This window comes from Podarcis bocagei, assembly GCF_964188305.1.
Source record: "Podarcis bocagei genome assembly, chromosome: 1".
Lineage (NCBI taxonomy): Eukaryota > Metazoa > Chordata > Lepidosauria > Squamata > Lacertidae > Podarcis > Podarcis bocagei.
In genome coordinates, this window is record NC_138125.1 from 45,678,107 (window position 1) to 45,699,677 (window position 21,571).

Sequence of the window (21,571 nt, forward strand, 5' to 3'; positions counted from 1 at the left end):
CTGAAATGAAATAGTAATGACATTAAAAAGCTGGAGCTATTTTGATTGTCTCCAGACCAGTTTTGTGCACTTATTTCTTCCATTTCCACAGATAAGGTTCCAGGAGGGATGCCTTCTGCTAGGCAACGTCCTCAGACCCTAATGGTAGGTGAGAAAGATCCAAGGTCCAATAGCTGTCGGGTTCTGTCTGCAACTCTATTGAAGACAGATGGCTCCAGCTCTCTGCAAGCCAAAGACAGCAAAGCTGCAAAACCAAAGTCCTACATGAGCCCCACCACTAGCTTCATGGCCAAGATGTCCCGCAGCGTATCTGTGGGAGAGAATCTATGCCTTGGCGACTCTGCAGAACAGCTGGCTGAGGTGAAGGTCAGCCCTCAAGTACCAGAGAAGACACAGTTGAATCCTTTAGGGGACACTGAGAAGAACAAGCCGCTTGTGAAGGAGAATGGCCTCGTGAAACCTCCTCTTCAGCAAGCTACAAGTTCTTCATCACCCAAATCCTTTCACAGCAAGCTAGCTTCCAACCGAGCCCATTTGATCCTTGACATCCCCAAATCTCTGCCTGACAGACCGACTTTGGCTTCTTTCTCACCGACTGCCAAATCAAAACCACTGCTGGAATCTCCCCAGTCACCTGCTGGCACTGGTATAAAGAAGCACTCATTTCCTGAAGGATGGGCCTCCAAGCTGGAAAACCAAGCAGCTGTGCCACTAGGCCTTGGTAAAAGTAGCCCAGCAGGTCCCTTTGCAGAGACTCTAAAAGAGAACCGTACGTTGTTGAGGACCCAAGTCCAAGTCCAGCTTGAACCGGGGGCTACTAACCCCAAACTGAAAGAGTTTTCAGATGGTCTGCACCCAAAATCTCCAGAATACAGACCACTGAGATGCAAAGAGATAATTGGCAGCACTGGTTGTGTGCCGGAGAATCAGCTTGAGCTTTGCTCACGTGAACCAAGCAGGCCAAGGTCTCCCACAACTGTGGCAGCCCTGGCAGAGGACTCAGGTGTGCACGGATACCCATCTCTAATCTTCTTCCCCCTTCTGTCTCCTGTCTTTGTGAATCGCTTCACACTTCCATCACATTTCTTTACGTCCAGCTTCTGGCCTGTCTCGTCCTGTCTGCACCTGTCTCGTTCCATAAGCCATCCTTTCAATGGTGAGACATTTCAATCTGGCATTCATTTTTTTTTCCTTTTCTGTCCTCAGTTTCTGCTTCCAGTTTGTCTTGTGTTCTGTGTTAGCTCTAGCAAATGTTGTGGCTCAAGCGACGATCCACTTGGTAGGACTAGCACAAGAGTGAATATATAGTTTTAAAGTAAAGCTGTACACTGGGTGAAGGAAAACCTTTGCCTGACTTTCAGTGGTAAGGTTATTTATCATTTGTTTCATAATCTTCCGTTGATCACTGCCAACAGTGTCTTCCTGTGCTCACTTGTAAAAAGGGAAATCCTGGACTGACACTAATGAGAGAAGGAACTCATTTATTATATATAGAGAACATGGCTGGCAAACAAAGCTAGCCAATGTGTAGTTGCTTTGCTACCCTTAATATCCTATGTGAATATATTAGTTGAGTTAAAAATGGCAAGTTTTATTCAAGGTACCCTTGCTTATTTTAAATGTGCAGCCATTGCTGCTGAGGTGTGGGGAAAACCATGTCTGGAGCTTGTGGAAGTAAATTCCCACTGTTCTCAGGTTTTCCAAGCTGCTCCAGAGTGAAGTTTTGGAGTCCAGTTCTCTCTTGGAAAGATGTGCCTGCAGCATGTTTGGTTAGTTAGCTAACAGCAGCACAGGCCTTTTCTCAGTTGCATTTGATGGTTATATGCCATACATAAGCCACTCCGATTTTTTTTTTACTTGGTTTATATTGAAGATCGGGGACGTGGGTGGCACTGTGGGTTAAACCACAGAGCCTAGGACTTGCCGATCAGAAGGTCGGTGGTTCGAATCCCCGTGACGGGGTGAGCTCCCATTGCTCGGTCCCTGCTCCTGCCCACCTAGCAGTTCGAAAGCACGTCAAAGTGCAAGTAGATAAATAGGTACTGCTCCGGCGGGAAGGTAAACGGTGTTTCCGTACGCTGCTCTGGTTCGCCAGAAGCGGCTTAGTCATACTGGCCACATGACCCGGAAGCTGCACCCCGGCTCCCTCGGCCACTAAAGTGAGATGAGCGCCGCAACCCCAGAGTCGGCCACGACTGGACCTAATGGTCAGGGGTCCCTTTACCTTTACCTATATTGAAGATCACCTGAAATAGAATCACTTTAACAGGAAGAGGCAATTAATGTTTTCCTAAGGATGTAGCATGTTTCTTTACTGACACACCCCTGCAAATGGGCAAGGTGTGAAACATGAAGAGAGAGACGCTCACTAGAGTGTGTTAAAAAGAAGTTTGATTTTTGTTAATATTCTGCCATCTCTGAGCAATGACGGCAGCTAACAACCAATAAATCTACAAGACATCATAAAAGGCAACATGTAATTAATAAAACATCACAACATCCCTAAAGAAGATAAATGTAAGCTCAGTGTAAAAAACAACCCCAAACCCCTTCCCATAAAGTATCATCAACATAAAGCAGCATTTAATAAGTCCACCTGAGTGACTGTTTTTCCTGTGTCAGGCTGTGCAGTTAATGCTGTGCAATTCCATAAAATTTGTATTGTGGCTAATATAAAAAGTGCTGCAACCAGATGAATAAAGCACAGGGCTCTGGGCAATAGGAAGGATGGATGGGAAACTGAGTTCTAATATTCTGTTCTGCTATTAACTTGCATGTAACTTTGGTACAAAGTTACCTAAACATTTGCTCTCAGTCTTTTCCCATCTGCTGGATGTGCACATACTTCTCACTGATAACAGTACGTTGAGATCTATGGAAGAAAATGCTGTGGGATTTGAAGTATGAGAACAATTCGTGTTCTGATTTAGCAAGAGTAATAGACAAGATAATGGAAGACAATGTATTCACACTGTAAATTAACAAGAAGATGAAGACCATGTGGATCTGAGGTGTTAGCTGGCACCATTAACCTTTAATGAACCAACCCCTCTCCTTGTGTGTTTTCCCCACCCCCCAATTCAGAAACCCACAGACCTTTTGTTTTAACTTGTTATTTACTAGGAGGATTTTTAAGTGGCTCTCATGTGAGTTATGATGCGGGAGGACAGAATAAAGGTCGAATCATGCCTGTGTATGTGTGTCCCACTTCTATGTCTATCATCTTTGTCTCACTACATGCCTTCAGATGTCCGACCTTGCTTGGTTAATGAGTTGGCAACCAAGCAGACAAAGTTGCCTGCCTTTTAAATAAGGGCAGGATAGCAATGTACTGCTGAAATGTGCTTCCCTCAATCATCCCTCTACCCCATGTTGTTTCTCACCCTTAGAATGCTTATAAAAGAAATATGCTTCTTTGATGCCTGTTTGAATTATGTTTCCTAATGTATAGTTAAGTTCTTTGTTTAGGCAAGTATTTCTCAGACTTCTAATAACACTGGCATGCTGCTTTCGTCATTAAATTTGGAGGTAGACTTTTACACTTGCACTTCAGTTTAATTTTGGAGAGTAAGTATTTCCGTCCTCAGAAGAATCTACCGTGTGTTTCCTGCTTGTATCATGCTTGGGATCTGCCTCCTGATTGGAAAGAGGCAAGTCTGGAGCGATGGTTGGCAGCAGAAACGCGATGTGCAGCCTCTCATGATGGCAGGAAATAATCTGTATCTCTAAATACGGAATGGTTTGAATGATTCAATCACATATGATGCAGAGTTGTGGCAGAAATTCCTGTTACCATTGGAGGATTATTTGGAAGGAGGCTAGGTCAACAGCAGAGTGAATGGTGCAGTGAGCAGCCTCCCTTTGGGATGGCTGCTTTGGCTTCACAGGAACTTTAAAACTATGAAGCTAATTTCTCACAGTGCATGTTTTTAACAGCCAGAGAAAATGTGCCACTGAAATGCTCATTATATCTTTGGGGGAAGAGATATTCAGGTGCAGCTATAGAGAATGCCCTCTTCCTAGGTGCAACAATGCAGGCCACAGCACCATTAAGACTGGCTCCCTTCAAAGGCTTAACAACTTCTCCTATGAGAGAAGTTGCTCTCTATTCATGTAAGTGCATAGTATAGAATGAACAGTCTTATGCAAGGATTTAAAGAATTATTGAGATGGGTGGGGGAGGCCAATGTATGAAATGGCTAGATTCTCTGCAGGGTTTCCCACCGTCTCAGGACAGTGGGCAGGGCTGGAATGGTACTTGTGTCCTACTTAGCGCCTTTGTATTCTGTCTCTCCCCCCCCCCCCAACAGGAGGCTCTTCAGTCAGCATTGAGCAATGCAAGCACGTTGTGTCTGAGCTCCAAGACAGTATGCGCAAGGCCATCCATCTATACCATATGGTAAGTCACACTTTCATTCTAGCTAGTCACTTGGATCTTAATACTTATATGTGATTATCTTAGACTAATTGGAAACATATGGTTAAGACTGCAAGCAAAGGTCCTCTAAATTTTCGTTCTGGAGCGGATACCTGTGTACTTACAAGCCCTTTGAGTAGTTGTGTGGATCACCATTCTGTGGCAAGAAATGCTTCCAGATGGGAGTTTATTGTAGAATAGTGTTTCTCATGCACATGGGTGTTTTTTGCAGTGGTTACACAACGTTGTTGCCAAAATGCCAGGCCCTGCCCCCAGCCCTTTATACATTTTAATCCATATTAATTTTCATTTCTGTAGAAAATCTGATAAGTAAAAACAACCCATTGTACACCTGCAGAACCTTTGTCTTGCCAGGGTTTAAACTCAGCCCAAAACTTAAGTGAGATGCTGACCCATCATGGCCATTCCCAGTTCAGATGTTACAGAGAGACAGAGCTTTCAATGGTTGGCTTTCAATTGCTGAGTCTGCAAAAGTGTGATGATGATGATTGAATGTTACTGTTTTAAATGGATTTTGATTGGGGTTGCCAGACAAGAAGGTATTCTCATGCATGTATGAGAATCCCTATGAGGCACAAGACCTTTTGCACACTTCATATACAGATATATGATAATTCAGACTCACTTGGTGCACAGCATTGATTCAACATGGTAGGGCCTTCTCAGTAGTGGTTCCTCATTTGTGGAATGCCCTCTCGGGTGAGGCGTCTCTGCCTCCCTCATTTTTAACATTCAGGGGAAATATAAAATCATTTACCCAGGTGCTTGATGCCTGGAAGGTTCCTGGCAGCCCTGAAACTATCTGCTGGAAGGGCATGTGATTGCAGTTAAATATGTATTTAACATGTATTGTTTTATCACACCTTTTATCACTTTGGTGTTTGCTGCCCAGGTAGGAAGTGTAGGATATAAATCTAATGGAGAAACAAGCAGACAACATGTTTAGTAATTTTCAGTGCTTGAGACGGATTGGAGAATGTACTTGAAAGGCTGAAAGTTTTGTGTTGATATTTTTAGTTTTTTGTGGGAGAGTAGGTGGAATGGGAAGAAGAAAAGGAGGGGCAATGGGTCAGGTGTGAGGAGTAGCTGATATGACTGTGGTCGCTGCTGCTTGAAGTGAAAAGTCTATGCATCTCTACCAACCAGAAGCCTTCAACACAGAACAAGCTGTGTTTAGAATAGAATAGAATAGAATAGATTCTTTATTGTCATTACACAAGTGCAACATTGTACAAAGTGCAACGAAATTGGATGCCATCCCTTAAAACATCAAAAGCAAGACAACAACAACAACCAAACAAACCACATTCCAGCCACACCCACACCACACCCATCAAACTCCCAGGTCACACTATCGAGTTACAGCATTCAAAAAGGCCACAGCTCTTGGATAGAAACTGTTTTTCAGTCTATTTGTCTTTGACTTGATGTTTCTATATCTCCTGCCAGAAGGCAGTAGTGCAAACAGACCGTGTCCCGGGTGAGATGAATCCTGCAGGATGTTATTTGCTTTCCTAAGACAACGGGAACCGTACAGTTCTTCCAAAGATGGGAGAGGATGACCAATAATCCTTTGGGCTGTGGTTATGACCTTCTGGAGCACCTTCCTCTCCCTAGCTGTACAACTGGAGAACCAAGCACAAATACAGTATGTTTCTAAAATAAAATAAAAATATTGCTCACCTCCACCCCACTTTTTTTGCAGGTGTCTGCTGACATGGAGTCTTCAGCTGATAGAAATGAGATTGCTGGCCTCTTGACTGACACCTTCTCTGTGATGAAAAAAGAACTAGATTCCCTGAAGGATGGGAAAGAACTTCAAAGGGAGAAAGAAGTGTTGGCGAAGCCACACGACCCAGCTGTAATGCCAGTCAGTGAGGGAAGTGGTTCCACCTTATCCAGTCCTCGGCATTTTGGAGATGAGCAAACTCTTGCTTTGTTGGAACAATATTCAGAGCTGTTGCTGCAAGCTGTCGAACGACGTATGGATAAAAAACTGTAAAGAAGAGAGGGGCACAAACATCTAATGAAGAAACTGACAGCAACACAGGGAAAACTAACATAGTGAAAACCTGGAATGACTGCTATTGTTGACTTTTATCCAATGGTGAAATATTTTTTTTCTCAAGCAGTTCTGTTAAGAGGGGGTCATTTTATGGCTTCCAGAAATGTGCTGGTCACAGTACTAATCTTTCTGTGCCCACTTCTCTCTCTTTTCCTTTTCTTTTTTGGTGGTGTTAAGAAAAACTTATTGGAAACTTTATTCCAGCCAAAACACTTAAAACAAAAATTCCTACAGACTCAGTTGACGGTGGCTCGGCCTGAAATTACTGACTTGGTGGAAAAATACTGAGATGGCACCAGTCACTCCTTCTGCAGGGCTGTCTCGATCTATGTACAGTGTTAAAATTTTATTTATTAATTTATTTTTGTGACTATTGCTCTAAACTTTTCACATGCGTTTTGTAGCTGTGACTGTTTCCATGTCTTTCCCACACGTTTTGTTGCAGTAAACATAACTATACTAGTAGATTGGCAGGCTGAATTTCTGAACTACTTTTTGCTGCAGCCTGCCTTGCTGAATTTTACTCATAGGTTTTTTCTTTTCTATAAAAAGACAGTCTTGTTCTCCCTGTTTTGCCTTCTATTTTAAAGAGAAACCTATATACCTACACCTGCACTTGCTTCCAGAGGACAGCACACCCTTTGGACCAAGCTACGGAGATTTGTTACAAGACTGTTTGCAAACATGAATGCTTTTGCAAGAACTGTACAACATTTTATATAAAACTTGACCTCTACATTAAGGAGTTTTTTTAAATTGAAGAATTGTTAAATTCTATTTATAAAGTTATAATTAGAAGTGGTGTTCAACTGGTGTTGTATACTGGGTTCTTCAGATGATGTTTTTGGGCGGTGGGGGGGGGGAGACACAGGGTCGCTATAGCATTTATTAGATAAAAAGTTTTAGTTTAATTCTAGCATAAATTTAAAGAAATTTGTCAGTGAAGAGAGCCTGACACCCGTTTTTAAGTACTGCTCAAGTGAAGCATGAGATGTACCTAGCATCCCAAGAGGGAGACACATTTTATGTCTCCATTGCTAAAACCAGAAAACTACCAATTAAATGTGACTGGACAGAACATTTAGACAGTTGTGATGTAACTATTTTCATTTCCTTTTTTGTGATTAAAAACAAAGCAGGTCAGTGGGGTGTGAATGAGACTGCATGGAGTTTTATTGTGTTCAATGAAAACTTGCCATAGTTTCCCAAACTCATTAGTCCATGGCTTTGACTCTCAGATTGCTTATCCTAGAAGGTTCTTCTTTCATTTACCGTGCTCTCAGATTAAAAATCCCTCCTCCTGTTTACTGAATTATCAAACCATATTCCCAGAGTACTAGTTGATAAAAATATTTCAAAAATGGCTATCCTACCGAATTTTTTGAGCTATTCTCTCTGGTCAAAAAGCAGTTCTGCATCTACTATTGTCCATCTGATCATCTGACTAAATTGCTTTGGTGACCTGGGTCTTTTTCATCAGCTTTCCCCCTTGCACTTCTCATGTGGGATTTTTCATTCACTGCACTGTAGGACTGGGAACCTTGCAGCGTAGCTTCTTTTCTGGGACTGGTTGGCTCTCATAATATATTACAGAGCAGCCCTCTTTTTGGCTGGCTGGACAGCCAACCATCCATAAATTAACTGCAAGATTAGGGACCTGGAATGTTGTTTGTGCTTTTTAGTATGTCCCTCCCAGAACTTCCTGGCAGTCTTGCTCTCTCATACACTTCTCTGAATGGTAGTTAAGATACATTCATCAGAACTGATATTCTGCTACTGTTTTCCGTCCATGAGTGAGCATGAAATAGAGCAATGTCTGTGGCAAAGGAATAGGATGGGTCACATGAAAGATACTCCTTGGACATCTATTAATTGAAAATTGAGATGGCTTTTTTGGTTTCTGAGTGTACATGCCAGGAAAGGTCTTAGGCAAAATAACTTTTATTTCCCTGTTCACATTAGGCTGTGAAAAGTGTTCAATGCTCAGGAAATTTTCCTGTTCTGAGACACACATATACTCAGGGTAGAAGAGCCATACTTCCAACACAGACATCTTGTATGAGAAAGGGAGATATTGAAGTTCTTTGTGTTGATTTAACTTCCAAAGTTGTCAAATGCATTATTGTGACAGCAGAATCAAGATGTTGATAGACAAATACCTCAATGCTTATTGATACAGTTACCCAGTAGGTGATTCCTCTGGGTTTCTCTTGGGAGAAAGGCAATATCAAACAAAGTTCAATGTTACTGTCAAAACGTTTCTGCAAAATAATTTTCTTCAAATTACTTGAGCACCGTCTGTATTCATGGATCAAGGTGGAAAATGGGTGTAGAAACGAACTAGCACTGTGGTCTTGAGTAAGTAGGTATGCAAGAATGTATGGGCAGGCCTGTAGTTTTTAATATTACATGGAATAGAACGGCCAAGATTTCTAGAAAAGTAGTAGTAGGGAAAGGAATCTTTTTGGTTCAAAGCTAAGAGTATGGTTCCTTTGAAATGGTGCTTTTACAGGAAAGAGGCAGAACATAGTTAAGTAGAACTGAGAATGAATTTTAGGTAAATTAAAAGATGAGAATTGTTAGGTGTTTCCTTTTTTTTAAAAAAGAAAGGAAGTAGTTTAATGGGCCCTTCATTTCCACTATTATATCCATGAATTGGGGAGGTTTTAGGAGTGACTATCCTCAGCCAGCCAGTTGTCTGAAACCATTTGGTGCGTGTTAGCTTCTTAGCTATCTTGTTTTCTGTCCCAAGGATTTGTTGCTGAGAAGAAACGGGAGAAAAGTCTGTTTCCTCTTAAGGAAAACACTTTGATAGTTAAATGTCAGCCTGCTTTACTTTTAGTTTTGAACTGCATGTTAATTATTTGGCTTTATTATAGATGTTCTCTGGCCCTATTAGGAAACTTCAACAGATAATCTAAGGGTTGTGGAAACAGAAATGCATGTAGTATCTGAACCTGGCCCACTTCTACTGATTTTTAATGTTTGCATGCAAATTAATGTATTAAGGTAAATGGAGAAAGTATGTACCATGAACTCATCACTGATGCCATGCTGACATATTATATCCATGCTTTCTGAAATGTTTCTGTACAGTGTAATTTGCATTTTATTCTTTGTGTATGCTGTTTCCTTTTTTCAAGGAGAGTCCTTAGAAAAGAGAACAAATACCTGTACACTTGAATGGGACAAAATGGCCTCTTGTTGTTTCTACAGAAACACAGGAGACATTTGAAAGCCAAAATTGTGTTTACACCAGCTATTGGTATATGCAACTGGTGCTACAATATATGGCCATTTTGTTATTAACCCCTCTCCCCCTTTTTCATCCAATCCTTTTCCGTGACACCTCTAATAGTTGGGCCTGTTAGAAAGGATTAGCTTCCTCTTTTGCTCAACTGATCCGGAATACATTTCTTTCTGCAAAAAGAGTTACTGTTATGGCCAGTGTATGCATCGGAGCATTTTAAACAACGTTGTCGCATATCAACACAGAAGTTAAGCCACTGGACCTCCAGTAGCATCCAGTATTTTTAATGTTTTTAAATAAATAAATAAATAAATCAGTTGGAGGGGTGAATAGCTGCCTTGTGGACCTTCAGGCAGGTACTGTTGTGACTAGATTGCTCTTTCTATAGATAATAACTAGAGTATCCAGAATCCTGTATTGTTTGTATATTATATTCTGGAGCTGGGCTGCTTACATATTGAGTTAATCTGCTGTAGATCACAGACTGTGATGCATGGAGCAGCAATTTAAGGAATAAGCCATGTCTACTCAGCATGTCTAAGTTAAGTCTAGGCACCAGATAAACATCCCTTTTACCTGTGTTATTTCAACACTCCCTTCCTATTCTCCGCTTGTTTAAAAGGAGATAACAACCCTGAAACTTTTTATTTATAAATGTGTGTTTTCTACCTTGGCTTTAAGAGGGGAAAAAAATCTTTTAAAATGTCTTCTTTTTTAATTATTTGAAACAATTGTTTTATGTTTGTGGGGGTTTTGCACTGTGAGCCACCTTTCTGGGGCTATTTTTAATTCTGTATTCATTTGTACTCTGCGTCTTAAGTAGTTTCAATAAAAAAAGTGTGAACCTTTGTTACTAAGCTGTCTTCATGCTGTTGCTCAGTGCTATTGCCTTGATTCATTTTTATAGTTTATTAGGGTTTTCACATTCTTATAGCAAAACAGTTCTGTCCCTTCCTCCTCCTGGCCTTCCCTTCTCCCTTGCCCTTTGTAGTAATAGCGTTGTCATTTCTTCTGACACATTGCATTGTTCAGATTCATGTTGCAGTGTTCAAGTAAGATCAATGCTGCATTCAGGATCCAGCTAAGCAAACACTGTGTTGGAGGAGTTTTTGCTAACATGGGTTGTTTTTTTTTTGCAGGGGGTGGGATCATGCTGGATTGGCCAGATTCTATATTTCCAAAACAAACCTTTCAGCATTCACTACCAACTAGTTTATAAGAGCCTTTAGAGCAAAAATTACTTGCCTTTCTATAGAACAAATGCTGAATCACAACCAGCTTCCATGGGCAGGAGTAGGCAGAGGCACAAATACCATTTTCTCCAGTTTTCGTTGCTTTGTTTACACAAATTCTAGTCACAAGTTGGACAGTAGTAATAGGTGCTCTATTATTTAACAAAAAATTGTTTCCATTAGCCTGCTCCTCCTTGATCAAGATTGAGGATTGAGAGGGCTATTAGGTTATTTTAATTTTTATTAGGTATTTTGGTGTTTTATATCTTGATTTTATTCTGTGAACCACCCCGAGACCCCCGGGTATAGGGCAGTATATAAATTCAATAAATAATAATAATTGACTGGGTGTTTCAGCACCAAAATGTCCCAAGGTTCATGCCAAATTTGAAAATAAAAAAACTTTGGCCTCAATCTTGACTGGCCAAGTTTGGACCACCACCCCACAAGAAACAACTAAATCTCCTCATGCATCAATGAAGTTTTTTGTTTTGTTATAGTAGAATTTAGATGAGAAAAGAGAGCCAGAACCGCCACTGACAGCAGCGAATTGACATAAACCAGAACCAGGAGAGCTTATTATCTTGACATGGCAGGCGGAGCTCTCCTCTCGCTCGCCCGTAGGGAGGCGGGCCTCGTTTCTCCCGCGCCCGGCGAGGCCAGCCCTCCTCTTGGGCAGCCGGAGAAGGGCGGAGCGCAAGCCGGACCCAAACGCGGCTCAGGCGGCCCGAGACGCAGCCGCTACTGCTGAAGGAGCAGCTGCTCCCGCCATGGCGGAGAGCGAAGCGGAAGGGGAGGCGCTGCGGGCGGTGAGGCGCTGCCTGGAGGCTTTCCCGGCCGAGGCAAGGGGTGAGCCAGGCGGAAGGGAGGACCTTTGCATGGCCCTTCGCAGGGGAAGAGAGCGGGGTGGGCGAAATGGGCGGGCGAGGTTAATCGCCCTCCTCGCGGGCAGCATTAATGTTGCTTCCCTGACAGGATTTCTATCTCGGAGTGCAATCGGGTTATCCGCTGCCGTTTAGGTGTTTGCCCGCAAAAGAAAAGAAAAAGGCGCGTTGATTTACCATACCTCGCAGAGGTTCAAACCGCACGGCTCCCTTCGAGGTGTCTGCATTTTCCTACCCCAGCTCTCAAAAGTGAAATATTCTGGACCCGAAAAAATGCACTCACTCGGACCCCCCCTTACTGTTTTAGGGATTGTGAGGAAAGCGGGAGCTTATCCGGGGCATCCCCTTCCCGTTGCAGGGGCAAGCCTTCAGTAGTCTGGAAAGGGCCATAAGTGGTCGAGCACATGTTTTGCACGTGTGTTAGAGCACATACAGGGCCGGATTTAGGGTTGATGAGACCCTAAGCTACTGAAGGTAATAGGGGCCCATGATAAGGATAATAACAAGAGATTAATAATACATTAAAACATACGTCCAGCTGTCCTTTGTCAACAACAAATTGTCGCTATTTTTGTGTGTTGAATATATGCTATATGGACCTAATAGGTATCTAAAGCCATTTGCACATAACAAAATATGTATTTTATCAAAGTAATTGTTGAACTGAAATACAATTAAGGAGAAGTATATTAATAGTGAAATAATTATTAAGCTCTAACTTAAAATGATTGAGGGTCCATTACTTACATCATAGGAGCCTACACAACACAAAACACTGTTGCTGTATGTAGGTTTTATTTTATTTGCTTTTTATCTTCTGTTTTGGAAATGTACATCCAGGGCTTTATTTTCCTTTTAATTTTTTTGGGGGCCCCCAAGAGAGTGGGGCCCTAAACTATAGCTTGTTTAGCTTATACATAAATCCGGCACTGAGCACATATGTCAACTTGAAGTTCCTCTCCCAACCCCCAGCCCCTTGGATAATTTCAAATAACTAGCCACAGGTCCCTGCCGAATGCACACATGTCAGAATGTGGCTGGCTTTGGGGTAAGATGCCCTCAGTGGGGCTTTGTGGCTGAGCATGCTGCTATTGCTACTGCTTGCCTCTTCCTCAGATCTGCACAAGCCATCCAGAGAAAGGAGACTGCTAGGTATTCTTGCTCCTTCCACTTCTTCCTCAGACAGCAGGCATCGGAGATTGGCAGTAGGTCCCCTACTGGGGCACGGACCTCAGCAAGCGCCCAGCGATGCCAGTATTTGATGCCGGCCTTGTGTGCACAGTACATTAAACCACAGGATATGTTGTGTGTATCCGTATGGAATTTGTATATTGTGTATCATGTGCAGCAGCCTTTAAGTTTGGCTAAGCATGTCCACGGATTCTTGTGTCTGTACCAATATTTTAAGTAAGTCCTAGATGCCAGGTTCCTAATTGTTGTATATATCGTATAAACACATGCTACCTCTAATTGCCAAAACAAATAAACTGAAACTAAGCTGAACAGGTATCTGCATGGACATAATCAACAAACCTTGCCTAACCCAACATTTTGAAAAGTGAAGCTTGTTGAGAAAGTCTCATTTTTGTGACTTAAAATAAGCTGCAGGCTAAGAGAACTTAAGAGCCCAGGATCTTCGCTCCAAGCAAATAATAAGTTCTAACCAAGAACTTATTGTTATTATTGTTGTTGTTATTGTTTTCGGCTTACGACTCTTGGTTTGTTTGTAGGAAACAAAACCATGAGTCTGGATTCAGATGTAACTCTTAAGCCAAACCCATGGCTTAGCTGTCAACAGCACGGCAGCAACAGGAGTAGGGGAGGAGTGAAGTGTCCACAATTTTAGCCCTGTGCATCAGCTTGTTGTGCATTCACCTTTAAACCATAGTTAAGATTAACTGTGACATGTGAATGAGGCCAGTCCTTGAAATGGTAACACGATCATTCACGGAAGCGTTTTTTCTTTTGCCTGAACAGAGTTGAGTTTCACAGATTCTGTGCCATATCTTGATAGCCTTCCATCCCCCTTGGAGTTCTATCGGGAATGGATTTGCCCAAACAAGCCATGTATAATTCGGAATGCAGTCAACCATTGGCCAGCTCTGAAGAAGTGGACATTAGCTTACCTGAGGTAGGAATCTGCCTGGCAGGCCCTAGCTTCAAATATAAAGTGCACAACATGGAAATACTGGAAATAAATTTATTGATGATGTTTCTTAATAAGAGAGTTGCCAGCAAAAACAAATCCCTCCATGAAGTCATCAGCTTCACAGGGGAAAATTTAGTCAGAACTGTTGTGGCTGTTTTACTATTTATGATTTTTATTTATTTATTGAATTAGTATCCTAGTCTTCCTCTTGAAGGAGCTTGGGGAGGCTGTTGTACCTGAGGGAACTGGGACCAGGGGTGGGAAAGTATTTCCAATTTCTGGGCACACCAATATTAAGTCATTAGACACCAGAATGACCAATAAAAGGCAAAGAAAAAAAGAAAATAATTCAAAATCTACAGCTGGACACTTGTGTTCATTAGGACCAACCAAAATATCACAAAATAGTGAGCAAGCTTTCAAGTTCTACGTAGCTCTTCGTTAGACTTGATGTTACACAAAGCAAGGGGTTTGAAGGCGGGATGTGAGGGGCAAAAAATTAAAGTCCAAAAATTAGGCTGCATGTTGTAGCCATGAGGTCTGCATTTAGATTGCAATTTATTGCATAGTGGTGAACGTCTGATGTATTTTGGTGCAGGGAAATAATGAACTCCAAGCTGGTGAGTGTGGCAGTAACTCCAAATGGTTATGCTGATGCAGTTTATCAGGACTGGTTTGTTATGCCAGAGGAACGACACATGCCTTTCAGTGCTTTCTTGGACATTGTAGAGAAAAAAGTAACTTCTCCAGGGGTGTTCTATGTGCAAAAGCAGTGCTCGAACTTAACTGAAGAATTCCCTGAACTTATGGGAGATGTGGAGCCTGACATACCATGGATGAGTGAGGCCGTTGGTAAATATCAAAAGCTTAATTTTATCTATGTGTTGCACAGTCCATTTAAATGCAGTGCTTACAACTGATCCAGCAGTTTCAAGTTATGCACTTTTCTGCTGTTATTGGCCGCCTGGCCACCCGAAAAGAAGATGAATGCTGCAGCAAAAATTCACATTCTGGCTTGAAATACTCTGAAACATTGCATAATTCATGAATTTGTAGAGAGAGATGAATTGATGGCTTTGTAATTGTGCATGCAATTTCCATTCAAATGCTAAGCTGTACAAATTGTGATGTACAGTACTCGTAGATTAATAGACTTGGAGGTCTCTGATCATTGTCATTATAAACTTGTTCTTTATTGTGTAGGTGGGCCTTTAGTAGCCTGTCCTTCCATGTTTCTTAATAAAGGATGATAATAAACTGATCTAGCAGAAAGGTCTTAATCTGGGGATCTTTCAGCACAAGACAACAGAAATTATTTTTCTCAGATTCATTACTTCTTTCTTTTTCATATAGGAAAGAAGCCTGACGCTGTTAATTTCTGGCTGGGAGAATCTGCTGCAGTGACATCTTGTATGTACCATGAAATAAATGTATTATTATTATTATTATTGGCTTTGAGGTCAAGGATGGGCAAAGATATTCCTTTAGAAAACTTGTATGTGTCTTCTGAACATCTAGCTATACTGAAGTTGGCTTTCCTTGAAGTTAGTGTAGACTGAGGTCTAGGGCTTTTTGCACTCTATAATCACTGCCTATCACATGTTTCCTCCCCACGTGGAGCTTCATACCACTAGCTTCAGTGCCAATCTGTCAGTTTGAGAGATTTTAAACAGAGTTTGGAAAATCGAATGCCTAAAATTTGGTGCTTGGTGTGTAGAGAAAAGCAATCGCACCTAGTGCTGGTATAAATGCAGATTCTTACAGCTTTCATACTGCTGTGAGTATTTTTAGCACTGACTATATTAAGGATAAAGAAACTATCCTTCTTTTCCCCCAACCTTTCATTTCCCCCCTCCAATCTTAGTACATAAAGACCATTATGAAAACTTGTACTGTGTGATCTCTGGAGAGAAACATTTTCTGCTGCATCCGCCAAGTGATCGTCCCTTCATCCCATATGGTACGTATTCTGAGAAGCAGAGGGTGGTGAAGTAAGATGCATACTATTGTTATTTTGAGAGAAATTAGAATTAGGAGGATGAATTTAGGCAACATTTTAATATGCAGCAGGGGGTCAGATTTCCTTTATAACTGGAGAGGACTGCATCCCCTTCCAGCAGCTCATGACAGTGGGTGGAGGATGGGGGTCAGAAACATAAGTGGGCAGAGCAATGAATATAATTTTTCACTTTGTCCAGTAGGCTAGTTTCTTCACACACCAATCTCCACTATCCGGGAAAGCAAGAGGCATTATCAGAGTTCATTACAGCCAGGAAAAAAGCTGGGTGTGAAGCAAGACCAGTAAAAGAAGTGGCCTGAGGAGAGTTTGACTGTGGCCTAAAGAGAGTCCCAATGGCCGGATAGAGAGCTCTGAGGGCCACATTTGGTCCCTGGGCCTGAGGATTCCATGCCTTTGCCCCTTTCTTGAAAAGCAGCTGAGGTGGGGGTAACAATTTAAATCATTGTCATCCAGGATGAAGTGATTCTAATGTTTTGCACTCAGGTTAGTTCACCGTTTAAACCCCCTGCCCATGACGTTGCTACTAACCATGGGTGGATTTTTTTTTTTTAATGCTTGTTTAATTTTTCTACATTGTGGCTAGTAGCAGCAACAAATATGTGGGTGTTTTTTAGGAAAGTAAAAACATAGGGCGGTCCAGTCGTGTTAACATCTGGATTGTCTTCAGGTTTTATAAAAGTTACTATGCTCAAAGCCAGTTCCCAACAAGTGCCTGGCTAAACTAAATTCTACCCCTATAATTTTAGTCTGTTTTTAATGCTTAACATTGACATTCTCTTTGCCTCTGTTCTATGCCCTCTTCCAACAGTTTTCATGCTTCACATTTCAGAATTGTATCCATCAGCAACCTACCACATAGCAGAAAACGGGTCATTTGAAGTTGTGGATGACAAAGCTGCAGAGAAGGTAATGGTTTTTGTGTTAAGTACTGTCTGAGGGCAGCTGCTAAGAGGGAATGAATGAATGAAGTGTTGAGGCCTGTTTTGTTTTTTGGGTTGGGCTTCTTCACAGCACACCTCTATTTGATTTTTTTGAATATTTATTTACCCCCTTTATTAAATCTGGTTAAAAAGGGTAAGAATGCTGTTGGCAAATATGAGTAGACACTCATGTTCAAATAATTGTTTATTGCATTTTTCTATTTTTCATATGCATCCCTTGTCAAAAGGCCCACAGGGTGGTTTACAGGACAGCACAGAATACACAATATATAAAAATATATAACATAATATCCATGCAATACAAAACATTAAATGTTATATAAACAGAATTCATAACAATAAGCAATATATAGCAATCTTGTTGGCAGTCATCTGTCTTGATAGACAATGGAGTGCTCCTCCAGGGGTGAAGTCAAACTGCTGTGTTTGCAGCATCAAAGTGACCTCCCCAAGGCACAAGCCTGGGCAGTGTGTATGGAGGTCCTGGGCTGCCCAGACAACAAGACCACCCCCCTCAGCCTTGCTGATGTGGTCCAAAGGAAAGCAGAACAATACGTTTCGCACCAGCTTGGCTGCAAGAATTGCTGGGAGGAGGTGTACAAGGCACCATCCAACCATCTTAGGGACTCCACTCTAGATTTGTGTAGGGATTACTCCTTAGTCTTTTCTTCTAAGCAGAGGCTTAGGATCAGAGTTTTCCTTTTCCTAGATGGGCTACCTTCCCAGGTTGACGAACCTGGGAAGATCACAGGGTTTATTATCATAGGGGAGGTGGTTTTAATGCATAGTGAATGTGTGTGTCAATAGTCAGCCAAAATTTCCTCTCCCAAATAAAAAGGAAAAAAAGTAATTTAAACATATGTAGTACATATGCGAATCTAGGTTTGTCATATTTCAAACAGTGAAAATCTGGACAGAGCCCCCCTTTTCTTTTTGAGCCAAAAAATATTATGTTTCTGAATTTTTAAAACGGAAAATCAGCAAAAACTGCACTGTCTACATGGGCTGCCATACGTCCAGATTTTCCTGGACATTTGAGGGATTCCTGCCTGGACACTGCTGCCAACTGCAGTATTCCAGATATGTCCGGGAAATTCCGGATGTATGGCAGCCCTAGCAAATCCATTTTTACATGCCAGTATTCCTGTCACTAATCCACCACCACCACCACCCAATCTTTAGATTTTGCTTTAGGCAACAGATGGGTGCTCTCCAGGGAGATGGAAAAAAATTGAATGTTGGGTTACCTAATAGTTAGAAGGGAATACACTGCTAGATGTTTTTCAAGTATTTGTTACTAAATAAGGAAATTTCTGAAGTAATACAGCAATTTCTCTTGTTAAATAGAGTATTTCTTTTGTTCCATAACCTTTCATAGGTGCCCTGGATTCCATTGGATCCTTTAAATCCAGATCTAGAACGATTTCCAGAATATGCCCAGGCAAAGCCTTTGCGGTGCACTGTGAAGTCTGGAGAGATGTTGTATCTTCCTTCTCTCTGGTTCCATCATGTTCAGCAGTCACATGGCTGCATAGCAGGTGAGAGGAGTGTGGCATGCACAAGCACACCAAATTTCACATGTCATGTTTCTTCTTCAAGATGGGTTTTGTGGTTCCCTCAGTCTACTATCAGTTGGATTTATTTATCCCATTTCCAGCCAGAATTAGCTATCTTTACATATAGGCTTGGATCTGGAGATCTTGTGGGCAAAATTCTGCTTAGAGGACACTTCTGCTAGTGGAAGGGTGGGGGAGGTGTTGAGCGGGAGATGATGCAGGAAGGTGCAAGGGGAAAGGAGAGTCAGCCAAAATTGCCTCCCATCAGAAAGACCTCCCATCTGGATCAAAGACTGTTCTGTAAATGGAATGAGTCTTTGCATTTGTGGAACGGCAAATCGGGACCCGAGCTGTAGTGTTTGATTAGATGCAGCTTAAAGAGTGTCAAGATAATTTGGGACCTCAGTTGGAAAATTCAAATCTCTCCCTCCTTTTTCTTTTTACTAATCAACATGGGCCACAATTCAACAACTTTTGTGTGAACTCAGGTAGAAGTTGCACAAGGGCATATTCATTTCAAATGGGGCTTGTGCAGATTCTGTACTGTGGATCAAATATGTGCCTTTGTTTTACTTTCTGTTTCCTTACAAAATGTCCAAAATTGTTACTATAAAAAGCATCAGCACCACCTTGTGGTGTTGAGCTGAGAAGAGCATCCCGGCAATAATTAATTGTACTAATAGGGCCAGTTGTTGATGTAGGAAAAAAAAATATTATCCTGCTTTTTAATTTATTAACAGAGCCATTACATAAATTTGCACTTCACCAAAACCTCCATAGGTATATTTTTTAGGATACTGAATAAATAAAATCAAAGTGACTGTTAAATGTGTTCTGTCTTACCCTGATCAACTGAAGGTAACTGTCACTAATTAATAGACCAGGACTACTAAACAAAATTCAAATACATGAGAATAAAGTGGATTACTTATTCATTTATTACTATAAAGGGGTTTTAAATGCAAAAGCATTTAAAGTGTCTGTTATATAAACCTGACATGTTAGGTCAGAGGCTTTTAAAATGTCCTATCCTTTGCAGATTTTTACACATTAATCTGCTTATTAACAACTCCTGCACATTTACAGAAGATTTCAGGATACATTGTAGGGCATATACTCAGTTCATTTGAGGTAGCCAACACTCCACCTTGGCTCCAGGACAACCAGGAATGCAATTGAACACGGATGTGGAAGGTCATCAGATGGTAAACTGAGGCTAAAATAATAGCCCAAGGCCACCCAGCAACAGCATAGCTGCTCAGTGATTTGAATCCATGTCTACTACCAAGCCCCTTGGATGTCTTAAAATCTTCTCAGTTGTATTCTGTAGACCTATTGAAATGAATAAACCTAAGTCATGTCCATTAACTTCAATGGGCCTACTGTGAGTAGGACTAATCCTGAATAACACCCTTTATGAGGATAAATTTCTATGTTATACAGTGGTACCTCGGGTTAAGTACTTAATTTGTTCCGGAGGTCTGTTCTTAACCTGAAACTGTTCTTAACCTGAAGCACCCCCTTATCTAATGGGGCCTTCTGCTGCTGCTGCACCGCCGGAGAACAATTTCTGTTCTCATCCTGAAGCAAAGTTCTTAACCCGAGGTACTATTTCTGGGTTAGCGGAGTCTGTAACCTGAAGCATCTGTAACCTGAAGCGTATGTAACCCGAGGTACCACTGTACTAGCAGTGCAGTAGCCATTGAGGTGATTTCAGCCATGCCAGAAAAATTCCTGTTTTTCAGCTGGTCACAATAACATAGTTAAAATTGGCTGAATAGTTTCATTTTCCAATGGCTATCATATTGCTACTGTGTAATGTATTAATCAGGTCTGAAGTTCTATTTCTTATTGAGATTGGGGCAAACAATGGAAAGATTTGTAGCTTTTGTGTTGAGCTGAAAACTATTAAAATGAGTTTTTCCAAAGACAGATGATAAGTTATGTCATTTTCTTTTTTCTCCCCCTCAGTGAATTATTGGTATGACATGGAATATGATCTAAAATACTCTTATTATCAGCTGCTGGATTCTCTCACAAAAGCTATAGCACAGAAATCTTAGGGCCTTGGATCAGCTAACCTACTGATGTGGAACTACGGCTGGATTGCGAACTATTTAATTATGGCCTATTAAATCAAGACAAAAGGCAGCTGTTTTGCTGCTGACAATTGTTTTGCTGTCACTGAAGCTTAACATCATGCGGATGTTCATGGCATTGTGGACAAAATGGCACCTTATATGGTGGTTTACCTTAAGTAACCGTTGAGATCAAGCACATGAGGTGAATATCACCTGCACGGATGAAGCACATTTTCTGGATCTGTTTCAGTCAGGCTTCACGATGATGTAGTTCCTCTGGTGGAAAGTCCATTTCTGGAGATTGACAGGCCCCTAATTTGTCCTCAGTACATTAGATCATCTGTATGAATATTCTGGAGGAATATTACAGGGAACCAGGCAGAGGGCCTTCTTGGTAGTGGCGCCTACCCTATGGAACACCCTCCCATCAGATGTCAAGCAGAAAAGTAACTATACAATCTTTAGAAGACATCTGAAGGCAGCCCTGTATAGGGAAGTTTTTGATGTTTTATTATGTTTCTGTATGTGCTGTTATGGGCAGGGTACAAATCAAATCATTATTATTATTAGTGGGCTGGATGGGGATTAATAACCTGAAGTTGAATCAATACAAGAGCGAAATTATGATAGCAGGCTGCTATTTAATAAGGGCCTTTTTTTGCCAGATAAGGATGTGGTCAACTCCTGTGGTCACAAGTGTTTGCAGCCATAGGCGCCGACTCCATGGGGCTTGAGGGGGCCCGAGCAATGCAGGAATCTTAACTAAAGCATCCATGACAGATGACCATCCAACCTCTGCTTAAAAACCTCCAAGGGAAGGAGAGTCCACCACCTTCTGAAGTCTGCTCCACTGTTGAATAGCTCTTACCACCAGGAAATTCTTCCTGATGTTTAGTCCTGGTAACTTGAAGTGAGCGAAGGATGTGAAAAGCAAACCTTAGCTTTAATCAACAAG

The 21,571-nt window shown here is 41.5% G+C and overlaps 3 protein-coding genes and 1 long non-coding RNA gene across 11 annotated transcripts in view; 2 read left to right on the forward strand and 2 right to left on the reverse strand.

Annotated features, from left to right (window-relative positions):
* MAPKBP1 (mitogen-activated protein kinase binding protein 1) overlaps positions 1-10,610 on the forward strand; it is a 125,429-nt gene extending 114,819 nt beyond the window's left edge. For 2 of the 5 annotated variants that reach the window (XM_081207656.1, XM_081207657.1), the window contains 3 exons: positions 92-1,156; positions 4,311-4,399; positions 6,144-10,610. In XM_081207656.1, coding sequence (XP_081063782.1) covers positions 92-1,156; positions 4,311-4,399; positions 6,144-6,440 — 1,451 coding nt within the window. In that variant the 3' untranslated portion in view covers positions 6,441-10,610. The remainder of the gene's footprint in view (positions 1-91; positions 1,157-4,310; positions 4,400-6,143) is intronic. The other 3 variants (XM_081207659.1, XM_081207658.1, XM_081207660.1) reach the window with 2 other exon arrangements.
* Positions 1-21,571, reverse strand: part of SPTBN5 (spectrin beta, non-erythrocytic 5) — a 397,537-nt gene that overhangs the window by 153,119 nt on the left and 222,847 nt on the right. The window lies entirely within an intron of this gene.
* On the reverse strand, positions 10,051-12,342 carry LOC308596423. The gene is made up of 2 exons (XR_014012526.1): positions 12,052-12,342; positions 10,051-11,137 (listed from the first exon to the last, which is right to left on the reverse strand). It is a non-coding gene; the product is annotated as an uncharacterized lncRNA (long non-coding RNA).
* On the forward strand, positions 11,271-21,214 carry JMJD7 (jumonji domain containing 7). 4 transcript variants are annotated; one of them, XM_081209808.1, is made up of 8 exons: positions 11,335-11,834; positions 13,847-14,000; positions 14,617-14,870; positions 15,372-15,428; positions 15,883-15,978; positions 16,847-16,944; positions 18,358-18,517; positions 20,507-21,214. In XM_081209808.1, the coding sequence occupies exons 1-8, from the start codon at positions 11,756-11,758 to the stop codon at positions 20,596-20,598; spliced, it is 990 nt and encodes a 329-aa protein (XP_081065934.1). In that variant the 5' UTR covers positions 11,335-11,755; the 3' UTR covers positions 20,599-21,214. The 4 variants fall into 4 exon arrangements, with proteins under 4 accessions (XP_081065936.1, XP_081065934.1, XP_081065937.1 ...); XM_081209809.1 differs by having other exon boundaries at positions 11,351-11,834; positions 16,868-16,944; XM_081209810.1 differs by lacking the exon at positions 15,372-15,428 and having other exon boundaries at positions 11,271-11,834.